The 14,081-nt window shown below is 49.6% G+C and overlaps 1 protein-coding gene across 4 annotated transcripts in view; it reads left to right on the forward strand.

Moving 5' to 3' along the window:
* Positions 1-560: 560 nt before the first annotated feature.
* AFAP1L2 (actin filament associated protein 1 like 2) overlaps positions 561-14,081 on the forward strand; it is a 63,905-nt gene continuing 50,384 nt past the window's right edge. For all 4 annotated transcript variants that reach the window (XM_085064801.1, XM_085064802.1, XM_085064804.1 and 1 more), the window contains exon 1: positions 561-722. In XM_085064801.1, coding sequence (XP_084920927.1) covers positions 707-722 — 16 coding nt within the window. In that variant the 5' untranslated portion in view covers positions 561-706. The remainder of the gene's footprint in view (positions 723-14,081) is intronic.

The following is a 14,081-nucleotide window of genomic DNA, read 5'->3' on the forward strand; positions in this document are numbered from 1 at the left end:
AAAAATGCCACTGGAACCCAAGGAGAGGGATGTGTTCCCGTGAGCTTGGCTCTGTCCAGGAGCCAGGTCTTATCAGGAAGCCCTGAAGAAATCACTGAAAAGGAGAGTGCAAATTCAGTGGCTCCGGGATAAAGCTCTCCGAGCTCTCCAGGAAGGAGAGCCCAACTTTCCAGCCTGCCAGCCGGGAGCAGGGAGGAGGTGAGCTGCTGGCAAGCTCCGACCTGGGCTTGTGGCACCGGGACCACACACGGCTATCCCGGGATAACCAGGGCTCTTCTCTGAACGCGTCCGAAGCCCCACTGCAGCCACAGGTCACCATCCCGAACACGGGGCACCCCTGAGGAGTCCCAGCAGCCACCTAACGACCTCAGTCCAGCACTCAGAGCTCTCCCCTCCTGCCCGCGGCCCCAGCCCGGCGCTTCTCCCTGGGGCTCGGCCGCCGAGGGGCCCCACGCCCGCGGGGAGGGTCCGCTGCTCGGTCACAGCCCTCCATCCCCGAGCCAGGTCCCGCTCCCAGCCCAGAGCGCCGATCCCGGCCAGCTCCGCGGCTCCGGGGCGGGGCGGGGCGGGCGGCGGGCGGGGCGGCCCGGGCCGGCCGGGGGAGCCGGCGCTGCTGGAATAAGAGCCTACGGAGCGGAGCCGAGTCGGGTGGTGGTGTGTCCCGGAGCCCTCGGGAGTCGCTGGGCTGCGGCCCCGCTGCGTCCCCATGGAGAAATACAAAGGTGAGGGCAGGCGGGCCTCACGCTCACGCGTGTCCGTGTCCCGCGGCAGCCCGAGCGGGCACCGCTGAGGGGGCGTCGGGCACCTGATGGGGCGGCGTTGGGGCGGGCGGTCTGTGAGGGGTGACAGACCCACTGACACGGATCCCTGCGGAACGCTGTCCCCCCGCGTGGGAAAGCGGCGGTGGGATGTGGGAACAGATCCCGAGGCGATGTTTCCCGAGAGTGGGACCGGGATCGGCTGCGGGGAAGGTCCCTGCGAGAGGGGCAGGAGTTCCTGGGGCCGGGAAGGGTTGTCCCGCCAGTGGGACCGGGCGGTGAGGGCGGGGGTCTAGCTCCGCGGAGCAGAAGGAGCTGGGCAGATAGTGGGGACTGGAACTGGCTCCCGGGGAGGCGATGCCGGCGAGTGGGGCCGGGGTCAGCTCGGGGATGGAGGGAAGCGGTGCCGCCAGTGGGGCCGGGCGGGGCAGCGAGGGGGAAGGTGCGGGCAGCGCGGGCAGGTCCCACCGGGGATGGGAAGTCCCTGCGTACCTGCCCCGGGCACTGGGTAGGAAGGGAAGGAAAGGGAGGGAAATGTGGGAAAATTTCATGTTTTACCCGATCCGGAGATCGGGACCTTTTTTTGCCGCTTAAAAGCAGCGTCTTGTAGCGTTTTCTGCAGTCGCTCAGTCGTCTGACATTGCTCGCTCTCTCTTTGGTCCTAAACCGCCCATCTGCGTGGGCTTCCCACCCTCCCAGGCTGAGCCGGCACGACATTGAGTGTCCTGTTTTCTAAACGCAAATAGTTTTGGTGGTCAGGGAGAGGGTAGGTGAGCAGCTCCCAGCTTTCTCCCTGGCAGGGCTCATCCGGGCTGGCTGTCACCCACAGCCCATTTATTTCCCCGCAATCAATGGCTCTGGCGCTTCCTGTGTGATGCTGCTTGGTGGTGATCACCGAGACTGGCACATCTCAGGTCTGTGCTGCTATGGGCACTTTTCAAACACGAGTGCTCCTTGCCAGCCGACGAGGGAGGAGGTGGGATGAGGTGCCCGGGAATGGAGCACTCGGATGTGTGTTGGTGTTCTGTGATTTCTGCTCCTGCTGGTGTGTAGAAACCTCCCCTGGAGGAGGTGGATCCAGCACTTGCGTAGCACCGAGTTAAGTCTGCAGTAGATTTTACCTGTTGAGAGGAAATGTGACTGTCCTTATAACTGCTGTCCTCCTCATGGAGCTCGACCATTTAAGTGGGGAACTTGGTACTAAACATATGTATTTCTGCCAGATCCCATGTGTACTGGTTACTGTCAAACCAGAAAGGTTTGCTTAGACCTCATTTGAGCTAATAGCTCTCATTCCTTAATCCTGCTTTGGCTCATCCATATGTTGAGGTATCATACTGTGTGAAGTTAACTTTTGCCAGGACTGTGTGGTTTTTTTCACTGTGCAATACTTTAGCATTCTGACAGGGCTGGCACTGTGCTGCCTGTTGCATTTTGAGCCTTTTCCTCCTTACAATTGATGCTTTACAGTCCTGATAAGAACAATAATAACATACTGCAAAAGCGATGTTAAGGATTATATTACAAGTCAAATATTGTGTAGTTGGTTTTTTTTTCTTTTCCATCCTGGCAGGGTCTGCGCAATTCCATTCAGTTCCAGTAGCAAAGCAGTAGATTCATTAAGATTCCGCTATGTTTTGTATATTGTCTTTTTAAATATGCACACTGCTCCCTCAGAGCAGCGGGCATGTTCTGCACATGTGTGGTGAATAAACAGCGAGCGCAAGCGATCGCGGAGCCCTGGCAGTGCTTTTTGTGTTAGCGCTGGCGAGTGTGGAGCCGGGGGCGGTAATGAGGCACCGCCAGCCCTGCGGGACAGCCACAGGTGATGGCACAGCTGGGGCAGTGCGTGGGAGGTGTCCCCAGTGCGGGGAGTGACCCGGCTCACCTGGGGCTGGAGGAGAACGTGTGGGGGTTGGAAGCCTTGAGGAGCAGGTGGAGAAGGCAGGCAAGTGGGTTGTTATTAATAAGCACGGGGGATATGTGCCTGTTCTGGGGGGGGATAACTTGTTGATGCTGTGCTATGGGAAGTCTTTGTCCTTGCCACTAGCCAGGCAGAGTGCTTGTGCAAGGAAATCCTGTAGTGAGAGGGGTGGATGGAGGCAAAGAGAGCTGTTGAGAAATGAGCCGGTCCTTTGGGAAGGGGAATTTGACTACAAGATCTGTCCTGTTACTTACGAAGTTAAGTTTGCAAACATCAGCAAACAGCGGCATTTCTTTCCTTTAAACACGGGCAGGGATGTGCATTAATCCAGACTAAAAGCTGGCATGTGCAAAAGGTGTCTCCTGTTTCAATGGCAGATGAAGCAGCCACAGGAATCTGGTTGGATGGAGCATGCAGGGCCAGGTGGGTTGGGAAGATGGGGCTGGTGGCTGGCAGGGTGGCACCGATGGAGTGGGAAGAGCTCAGGCTGTTGGACTTGCATGGTAGGAAGTGAAGGAAGGATTGTGAAACTCTCCTGGGAATGGGTTTCCTTTCCCAGCCACTGTAAATGAGGCTGCAAGGCCAGCTGCATGGGAAGACACTGCCTCTTGGTTCCTCTTAGGCAGTTTAAGCCCTGAAGGATAATCTTGATGTTCACTAGGGTTTTTTTCTGCAAGGCTGCCCTAAAGAATATCTTCTGTTGGTGAAGATGCTGTTTTAAAAGGCACCTTCTCCCTGTGATTAGCAAGTGTGTGTGAGGCACAAAGAGCTACAGACCAAGGGGACAAGAGGGAGATCTGCAGAGAGCAGGTGTGACTGAGGGAGGTCACTGGACCCACAGCTATGCAGTGACAAGGACAGAGCTGCTCGTTTCTTGCTCCTCCTCTATTTCCTGTGAGTGCTCTCTTGCCCCCTTCTCATGTGTTTTGCCTTTGAATATGGCAACTGTCCCAGCTTGTGCTCCCTGTTCTAGGGGCATTATGGTTTCTTGCCTGCTCCTTACCACGCTTGTCAGACATGGCTGGCTGGTCCGTGACCAACCATCTCCTGAGCCTGGGAGGGGAGGAGGTGCTGAGTGCACTGTTACTGGTGACGGATGTGTTGGTGACACTTTTATTTACCTGCCATCTCTGTCAAGTCCTCTCAGACTGACCCTTGTCACCACGGTCATGGGTGATGTAGCCCTATGCTCATAGTCCAAAATGTCAAGTGATGATGGAGAGGTTTGTAATATTATTGCTGTATTTTTAATGTGTTAGAACTCTGTAATGGAAATCAGAGCAACTTCCAGCTCAGTCCTTCAAAGAGAAGTGTTTGGCATTCATGTCTTACTATCTCTGTTGAACAAAGATACAAGCTTCACATTTCTTCTTGGAGGGTCCTTGGAAGTGTTTGCAGTGTTCCACCGAGATTGACATTGTTTGCCCAGGGAGGAGAGGTTGTCTCCTTAACAGAATCCAACAGGTTCATATTGATAAGGGGCGAAATAGTTACTTGGTAGAAAGAAGTGTTTGCTTGCTAGTAACTGGGAGGGGAAAGAGGGGTAGGTCTGTTTGGGATTTGGGCACATGTTCTTTTTAACATGTTCTTGCGCATACAAAGGGATATGCTTGGAGTTAGATTGCAAAGTGAAGACGTGAATGAAAGATACAAGCCCTGGTAACAATCTGAGGCCCTTTATAAACTGTTGTTCCTCAGAGTCGGAAATGGATTGATTCATATGAGCAAGATCTGGGCTCTGTGCAGACATATGTGGTTTCTCCTCAGCTGATTGTCCACACAGCTGTTGTGTTTAGCTGATTGTCTTGGTGTGGCAACTGGAGAAAGCAGGGCAATGTACTGCTCTGTGCCAAATCCAATACAACTTTCAGCTGCTGGAACTCTCACTTATGGGAGAGGGACCCTGACTGGTTTGGAAGAATGGAACAGATTCTGTTGGGGGATAGGCAGCAGGAGTGCAGAGTTATTTACTCTGCAGGCATTGAGGATGTGAAAACTTTTTGCTGTGACTGAAACCACAGCCTATCTGAATTACACATCTGCCATGCCCACCCTTCCAAGCCATCCTACACTGTCACCTGTGCCAGTATAGTATTTGTCTCTTCTAGCACAGCTGCATTTCTTGGCACAGGAGGATACTCTGAGTTGTATTAAGCACACATGAGGCTCTCCAGTGCTCTCCACACCAGGACAAGCTCACTGCTGATGGGCTGTAGGGATGCTGGCCTTAGCCCCATTTCATGAGCAGTAATGGTTCTTGGGAGATGTGTCTGTAACTGCCACGTTTGGGGTGCTCCTTTTCCTACCCCAAAATGATCCCTGGGCTGGCTCCATCTCTTGAGGGTAAGGTGCAGGGATCCATGCAGTGGAGGGCAGGGGAGCAGTACTTCTATAGCCCTGCTGCTCTGGGGTCTGTGCCCCATCTGTGTCACTTCAAAATTGCTAAGAGCCCTGCTCCTAAAGGCAGGAGAGAAGCTTTCTTGCTAAAAAAATAAAAAAAATTAAAAAAAAAGAATAAAAGCTAGCTCACAAGCTCTGAGCCTTTGGGCATCTGCTTTTGGGGTGCTCTGGACAGGGCACAAGCCCTTCCTTTACCTTTGTGTGTAAGCAATGTTCCATTCCCCTTCCTCCTCACACCTTCACCACTCCTCACAGCAGGCTCTGGGTGCCCGGCTGGGGACTGGAGACACTGCCTGAATGAGTTTATTGTTCCAGGGTTTTCACTGATCGCTTTCATTGAACGCCCACAGCCAGGAACACAGGGAGTGTCTATGCAAAAATGCTTGTGCTGCTTTATTCTGGAGCATGGCTGACTCTTCCAGCTCCCAGCAGCAGTGATGAGTTGGGGGCAAGCAGGGAACTGGGCAGCTTATGTCACCCAGACTGTGCAGGGCTGTGCACCAAAGCACCCCAGGCTTTTGAATGTGAATTCTGGACACCTGCTCATCTCTTGCTCCTCAGTGTTCCCATCTCAACACATATGAAGGATTTAGTGACTTGGCTGAATCCTTTAAGATTTCATGGCAAATTCAGGATGTGAATCCCAAGCTCCCTCAATGGCCAATGCTATTCTTGCAACCATCCTGCCTACATCAAAGGGAATTAGGGATGCTGTTATCTTGAGCAGTCTTTGTAATCTCTAATTTGCTGTACCCTCTGGAAAGGCAGGATTCATGTAAGGCATGGAAGTGCATCTTCAGGCAGTAGCAACCAGAGAGTCTAGAGCTGTAGGGAACATCTCGGGGAACCAAAATAAAGAGGTGCACCTGTCATCAAAGGTGACACAGAGCATGTACACCCAGGGCTTAGGTGTTCCTCTCTGAAGCACAGATCCAGACCCAACAAGTGAATTGGGATCCTGCAGTCACACAGCCAGTTTGATGACCTGCATATTATTGTTTACTTTGTCTTGGAAGTTGAGTAATTTGTGCTTTCCTTTTGGGTCAACAGACAAGACAGACTGGTCCAGTCTGTGCTGCAGCCTGTCAGCACAGCTCTGTGGGTCAGAGATGTGTCTGACAGGGCCTTGCTTCAAGGAGATGCTGGTGCAGATGTTGATAGAGCCACTTTCTGGGCTGGAGCTGCTTAGCTGGCTCTGGTTTGGTGGTGGATAGGGAAAAAGTGTCAGTGAACTGGTGAATTCCCTGGCAGTAGTTGAGAGAAGGCATTGCCATTGTAAGAGCTGTGCTGCACTGTGAAGCAGAGGGGTTAAATTTGGGAACTTCTTGCTGAGTGCTACGGTGCATGGCTAAAAACCTTGTGTGAACTGGAGGAATGACTGTAGGAGTTCACAGAAGAAAAATAAGTTTATAAGTGTTTGGTAGGAAGACACCAATCTCTTGGTACCCAAAGTTCTTACTTAAAAAAAAGTAAAAAATTACTAGATTTACTTGAATCCAGGGAGCAGAACTTTAGGGGAGAAAATCCTATTCTGTTCTCCAGGTACAAAATTCCACAGAAAGCAGGTCTGAGGATGGTTTGGTGCATGGCAACCTTGTCTTTGGTTATAAACAGCTCTTTCTGGAAGTAAGGAACTCAGAATTATGGGATCAGACTAGAACTCCCACGCAACATACAGACTTGGCCTCTTGCAATTTAATAAAAGTATTTCCCTTTGTTGGGTGGACTGTGCTCTGTGTTGCATAAAGATTTTCTGATGTCTTTTTTATTTTTTTTTCCCCTTTGGATCTGCTTAGGATAAAAGTGTAGGGTGAAGCTTAGGAAAAGCCTGGGAAATAAGGATTCACAAGTCTTAGCTGGCAGTTTAGCCTGGGGGCTCCTTATTTCTGAGTGTAGGAATCTCCTCCAGAGACAACCTGGAGCAGTAGCCACCCCCAGCACTGGTGGGGCTTTTTTACTTCCTTCTGTGTTACAGGAGACTGAATCTTTTAAAAATTATCTTTAGATTCCCAATCTTCCTAATAATTAATGAAGCGTTCCAGAGCTGGCACTGAGTTTGGGGTGTAGAGGTGGACAGCTAAGCAGTTGGGATGCTTTTTGAAGGAGTTTGTGTAACACTTTGGCAGCAGTGCTTTGAAAGAGGTGGGTCTGAGCCAGGAGATTCTTACAGTTCGTGCTTAAGTTGTGGCTCAAGCCCTTCCCTCTTGGACTGAGTGAGATGGGGAGCATATTTTGGTCTGCTGCAAGGAGGGGATCTCTGTCCTGGAGCCTGCATGTGCTCTGAGGCAGGTGGCGAGGGGAAGCGTGTGTGCAGCTCCTGTGAGATGAGATAAGGTATCTGCAAAGACATCTCTGATCCAAAGTCACTCTGCAGATCTCATCATTGCTATTTGTCACTGAAAAGTATGACAGCTATTAAGGCTGGGAAGAAAGAGCTGGCTCACAGAGAACCTGAGTTGCACAAGGTTACGTGATGTCACAAGTAGCTTTAGCTGAAAAGTCCTCCACAAGTGTGAGTGAAATTTGGGGCTTTCTTCTGCTGAGGAATGCAACCAAGCCAGCTGCAGCCCCACAGCCTTCCAGTAGCACTGTCAGTTTGTCATCTCTGGAAGCAGCCCATGTATTTGTTCAGACAGTCCCAGTGCCAAACAGCTCTGACTTCTGATGGTCCCGCTGTGAGTGAGCTGAAATCAGTAGAATACAGAGATGCTTTTTGGTGCCTGGTGGTAACAGGTACGTGGTTGCAGCAGTTAGAGAGCCAACACTTGTGGGAGCAAAATATCACAAGTCTGGAAATTTGGGCTGAATTTTCAAGTGGAGATGTGGCAAGCCCAGACTTGTGCAGTGGCTTGTGACAGCTGGAGGCCGTCTGCTCCATCCATCCCATCAGCAGCTTCATCCAGGCTGCTTGGCTGGGGAGCACGTCCTCTCTCCTTTGTGTAAATCCAGCATCTTCATGGATCTTTTGTTTCCTACTGCAGTCTCTAAAAATGTGCCACGTAGTCTTGAATGGTGGGAACTTCTCTTTTTATTATCATACTTTTCAGACTTCTCCATGGCTCTGGGGAATGCAGAATCAGGCAGAGAGCTGGGATTGTAATGTACTGTTCCACATCTGTTATAGGATTGCCTGCTCTTGGTAGCTGCTGAAATATGATAAAGAAGAAGAGAACACTCAGACTAATTGATCTCAGTTAGCAAAGCAGCTGAGTTGTCTTTACCTCTCTGTGGTTACCTGGGCAGAGGGGTGGGATGTGCATTCATGTCACTCAACTACAGCCAGACTTTTGGTCCCTGTTGGAAATTCACTACACATGCACATGGGTGAAGGCAGCTCTTTTTGCTAATGGATGAGTTGTGTGTGAAATTGCATGAGCTGGTTCTGATGGAGATGCCAGACAAAGGCAGGCAAACCTGGCTGCTTCCTGTGATCCAGCAGCCCTCTTCCCCAAGCCTGGGGTCACAGACAGCTGGGGACAGACTGGCCTCACCATGCTCACCCTGCAGCTGCAGAGGTCTGGAATCTGCTGGGCAGCATGGTGGCTACGTGCTTTTTCTCCTGGATTTTTTCAGTCCATGTGGGTTGTTTACCTGATCTGGGGCAGTTGCACTTGGTGCCTGGGGCTCTAGGTGTAGCCAGTGCTGCGCCTGCAGCTGCTTTTGGAGTTCAGCAGCCTCACCTGTCTGGTTGAAAGATGGTCACAAGTGCCCCAGAGCTGTGCTGTCACCAGTGAAATGCATGTGTGACAGTTTTGCGGGATTTTGGTTTTCTCCCACGCCAGTATTTGTGCTCCAAACTGACTTGTGTCTTGCTTCTCTGAGCAGCAGTGTCAGAGCTGAGTGTGGCTGTTGGTGATGCTTAGCCTGTGCAGGGTCACAGTGACATAAAAGCCCTAAAAGACAGTGACCTCTGGAACAAGTTAGCAATGTCTGAGAGCAGCTCCTTCACCCTTCACACACGAGTTCATCTGGTGATACCTCCTTCGGCCAGGCTGTTAGAAAGCTGTAAGACACGAGGAGTAAGTTTCTCATGAAGGTCCTAATCAAGTGTTACTGGTTTCTGTCTATAACTTAAATAATCGTAACACTAAGGAGTTAATACAATAAGTTTCTGCTAGCAAGGATCTGATCTCTTTCAACAGAAGTCAGCTACCAAACTATTTAGCAAAGCAGCACTTGTAAATGATTTACTCTTGAGTTAAGCATGGTATTATTTTATATAAACACAGGTTTTCATTACTGCTTCAGCTTTATTCCATTTTCTCTCCTCTAGGCACGTTACAGGATACACACACATCCATGCACAGTGTCTCTCACCTTTCTCTAATGAGCAGTGGTAGCTGATGATATGATATAGTTGCCAGCATGCCACATCAGTTTAATTTGCTACAGCTAGAGCTCTGAAATTGTTCCCCTCATGAGATGATACTTCTTGGAAACTAGGCTGTCTAGGTGTTGAAAGGAGCTATTGACTTGTTTGGTGCTGGCTGCCCTAACTAATGTAGTTCTGTACAGACCCTGTAACTGATTAAAGTGTGTCAGAAAATCATCAATGTTCCAAGTGTGGTTTGGCTTACATTTGAGTCCGTGTGAACTTCAGGGTCTGGTTCTAGGAAAATTCACCAGTAAATCAATCACAAGGTGTATTAATTATGCCAACATATACTTTTGATTTCTGGGACATTGAACTGTAATTCTGGCTCTGATTGTGACCCACAGCTATCGAGACACTGTTGATGTGGTCTGTCACCTGAGCATTTGGATCATGGTAGCTTGTCACACTTCCAGCTCAGTGGGCTCTTGCTTTAATCACCTGTACATGCCAAAATACTGATGGACTCAGTTTATCTGGGTTACTATGGTCTATACTGAGCCAGCATAAGCTGGCAATGTGTGAAGCAGAGCAGGGCTGGGCGAGGATGCAGTTGCTTGAAGCCTGTGCCTGTTGGCATTCTGCACTAGTTAACTTCAGTGAGCGTAGTTTTCCTATCAGGTTGTTTAAACAGATGCTCTGTGAGTGTAGAAGAGATCTATTTCTGGAAATTGAAGTGGGAGTTGGCAGAGTGGAGGGGAGTGAAATGGCAATCAAAAATCCCATACTTTATCCTAAAGGCTGAATTCCCACGTCTGGCTGAGGAGAGAAACAAATGCTTTCTAGACCCAGGAGGCTCAGCATTCCCCGAAACAGAATGATTTATTTTTAATTCTGATAGTTCAGTGGAGCTCTTAAACTAAAAGAGCAGTGACAGTTTTATTATACTACTTAGAAATAAATACAGCAAGCTTTGGGCGATGCTGAGGTTGAAAAACCTGGAGTGCTGTAGGAAGGGAGGGGAGATTCATCCAGACATTTGACCCCTGCTGGGTCCAGCCCAGCCAGAGCATGGCCTGAATTGCAGAGGCAGCACCCAGAGGCAAGGTTTGACTCTGGCTGGAAATCTGTTTTAAACAGCATGGGATTTCATATTCGTGTTTCTTTGGACTGGCTGCGTCAGCCTTCCTTCAATTCTTTGGCCTAAATAATGACATTCCCTAGGCTTTATATGCTGAGGTTTTTTTCATTTGCTGCTGATACCATTTCAGCTATGGTCAGTCTTTTATTCTTCTGGTGGTCAGCTCCCACAGGAATGCCAAAGCCATGGGGACTGACAGGAGCACAGGTGGGTGTTGAGCACAAAGAAAGGTGAGAGGGATTGAAGGTCCTAAACCGTGTGTACTATTAGTGTTGTGCAGGGGATAAAGTGGACTATCCTTGCACTTAACATAGGTTGTTGGCTGTCCCTTTGAGGGTGGTGTTGCCCCAAAACCAGGATAAGAGCCGTGGACTGTTGGGTAGCTTGGTGTCTCCAGTAAGAAATGTGTAGGTCTGGATGATACCCCCATGCTGTGTTTAAGGTATTCTTCTAACGTTTAACTCTGATCAGACAACCTCACACACTCTTGATTAGCTACAAAATCTTTGCATTTTGCTTTTGTTCCCATGCTGGATTGAGGTTTTTGTTGGAAGTACTCTGTTTCCAGCATATGTTCTTGTTTTCCCTGATAAACATAAATGTCTTTTGGCCCACATTTAGGTGAGGTGGGAAGGGCCAAATTAATTCCTGGTGTCATTCCAGCATAGTCAATGGGCTGACCACAAGGACCAGACTGGGTCTAAGATTTACATTGGGTTGACTGCAAGTTTTACCAATTTATATTGATACATTACTTAACCATATTTCTGGTGCAATTGAAACAATGCCTTTGAATTTAATATAATAAAAGCTTATTTGTGACAGAGTAGAAATGTGGAGCTGAAAATTCCTTATCCAGGCAGACATGCTCACAGTTCTGGGTACTCATAGCAGTGACGTGGCTGACCCTTGCTCCAGACCAGGGTCTGGACTGTGTTAGTTATTTGGACTGTGTAAGATGAGGAGATTCCACCACACTGGAGACACGCTTTAGGAAACGCAGCCAAATCATCTGTGGACACTTCAGCAAGGACATCTTCACCTTCCCTGATCCTTTAGGCTGAAGCCACTCCAGCTGCTGATGAAATGGTGCTCTGGGGAATGCTTGCTTATCCCAGATTCTGGGATGGAATTTCAAATTTTCTTTCACCCATTGATTGTACAATTGCCTTTCCTCATTCATAGAGTTGCTTTTTGTTGGTTATTCACAAATGTTCAGGGCTGCTCTGCCATCATACTGACAGAAGGAAGGAAAATGTTCTGTTTTGAATATGAAAAGGGAGTTGCTGCTTAGCTCAGACAGAACTGGCTTCTAGATGAAAGAGTCAAATACCAAACTGTTTTGTTTCAGTTTGAGCAGGACAGGCTTTGATCTAGAGGAGATGACTCAGTCAGTAGCAAAGAACAATTCTTTATAGTGAGTTTAGAAATAAAACCCAAAGATTTAGACTATGATGGCTTTGACACGTCAGTCATAGTGTATATTATGCGAAAATGAAAACCATAAACATCTGAAATGAAGTGTGGAGGCTTTTCTGAAAGGAGGAAAAAAAAAATCCACATCTGATATTGGTTTCCAAGAGTTTTCCTTAAGTCAGAAAGGACTGGGGGTGGGGTAAGATCATTCCTATTGAGATAGGAATAATGAGCAATGCGGACAAAGCAGGAAGGGGAAAGACTTCCTGCAGCACAGCTCAGGCCAGAGGTGGGGCCAGGATGAAAAGTGGGATCTCCTGGCCTCAAGTCAGGCTCCATAATCCATCTCTGCTGCCTGCTCCTCACCCTGCCTTGATGCATCGTCCTCTTTGTCACCTTTCACAGCACTCTGGAGCAGAAGGCGGACGCGGTCAGACCCTGCTCGGTCACTGGGCTGGCTCCAGTTGCACAGAGCAGGGATGGCCAGATTCCTGCTACTGAGCTGCTTTTATCTGGAGCCAGGTGACCAGCCCCATCAATGCAGCTGTGTTTTGTGGCACTGCAGCTGGCCAAATAAACACAGCTGAAGCACGGCTGGGTCCCTGCGCCTGCTGCACACACGCGTGGAGCGAGAGCCGTGTGGCGTGGCCGCTGTCCTGGGGCCATGGTGAAATACATCTGGCTCCACACCACGGGCTGTTGGCAGTCCCCAGTGTGAAAGGAAAGTGTCACTGGTGCTCATTACTTCTGCAGCTTTATTCTGCATCCAGTCCCTGACCTACATTTTGTTCTGTGCCACTGTCCTCTAGGCTGAGAACGAATGGGTATCCACCTGAAGAATGTTTCTTGGTTCTTTTCGGTGGCTGAGGCTGAGGAGTTCATTTCTTCTCCGTCTCACAATCCCACCTCCTTGCCTGCACCATCTCTGACATTAGTTTTCTTTCTCACCAGCAGACAGCTCTTGACTTTTCACAAGGTTATTGTTCTGCTGCCTTGGCTTGACAGTCTGGACAGCAATGGGAGCGGGAGCAGGGTGCTGGGGCAGTGACCAGTCTGTTGGGTAGCAGAGCACCGTCAAGTGGGCTCACTTGGGATGCTGAAGATGTGCAGGTCCTTCAGTGATGCCTAGAAGCAGGACTTACCTGGTCTGTCCTGTAGCCCTGGTCACAGAATTTGTTACAAAATAGGAGGCTGGTTAGATGGCCCAAGCTATGCAGGTATGGAGGTGACATACCTCATCCTAGAGAGGGGAAAAGTCCTTTAGGTCATCTACATCATCCCATGGTCTGGAGAGTGTGCATCCTTTGGTGTTCTGCCTGTCTAAATGCAAAATTTTCCCAGTGAAGTGGCTTGCCTCAGTTCTTCTAAGGATTATTCTGTGGTCAGGAGGTCTTGTAACTCTTATGGATATGACGTATAAGATTACTAGTATTGGATGTATATAATGGAAGAGTCAGATTATTTCCTTGCTTGGCATGGCAAACAAAAAGCTATTTTCATTGATGCCCAAGAACAGCCAGTGCTATGATGTGAGAACTGGAGACGGTGTGTCTGTACTAGGGGATGTGCTGAGGATGCAGCCACCCACATTCCACACTGTCACCAAACCAGAGCTGTCCTGGCTCTGTGTCACAGCCACCCTGCGCTCAGCAGGCAGTGGCTGTTCCACTGTAATGTCACCATACAATTTCTCAGGCTTGTGTGAGTGTGAGAGCAGAGTTATGCTTGGAGAGGGGTCAGAAGCTCAAGGCTTGCAAACAGTGTTGAGAATGTGGCTGGAGGGCAGCAAGGTGCTGAGCTACAGGCAGGCATCAGGGACTACCTGTAATGGGAGGGCTCTGTGCCCCTGCTGGGGAAGCATGCAGGGCAGCCCCAGCAGCCTCTGGCAGGTGTGTGCAGCTGAGGGGCTGACCTCTGGCAGGTGTGGAACAGGGCTGAAGGATTGTGTCCCTTCCTCGAGGTGAAAGGGTCACAGGTGCTTTCACCCTGGGGTGTGTGGGAGGGAGGTGGCACCTGCTGTCCATCCTACAGCAGAGAGGGCTGAGAGCTGCCAGATGTCATCACATCCTTCTCTTCCTCTTCCAACTTCCCTTTGTGCATACCATTATGATGATTTGTTTTGATGATGCA

This window comes from Lichenostomus cassidix, chromosome 6 (assembly GCF_008360975.1).
Source record: "Lichenostomus cassidix isolate B80296 chromosome 6, HeHo_3.0, whole genome shotgun sequence".
Classification (NCBI taxonomy): Eukaryota; Metazoa; Chordata; class Aves; order Passeriformes; family Meliphagidae; genus Lichenostomus; species Lichenostomus cassidix.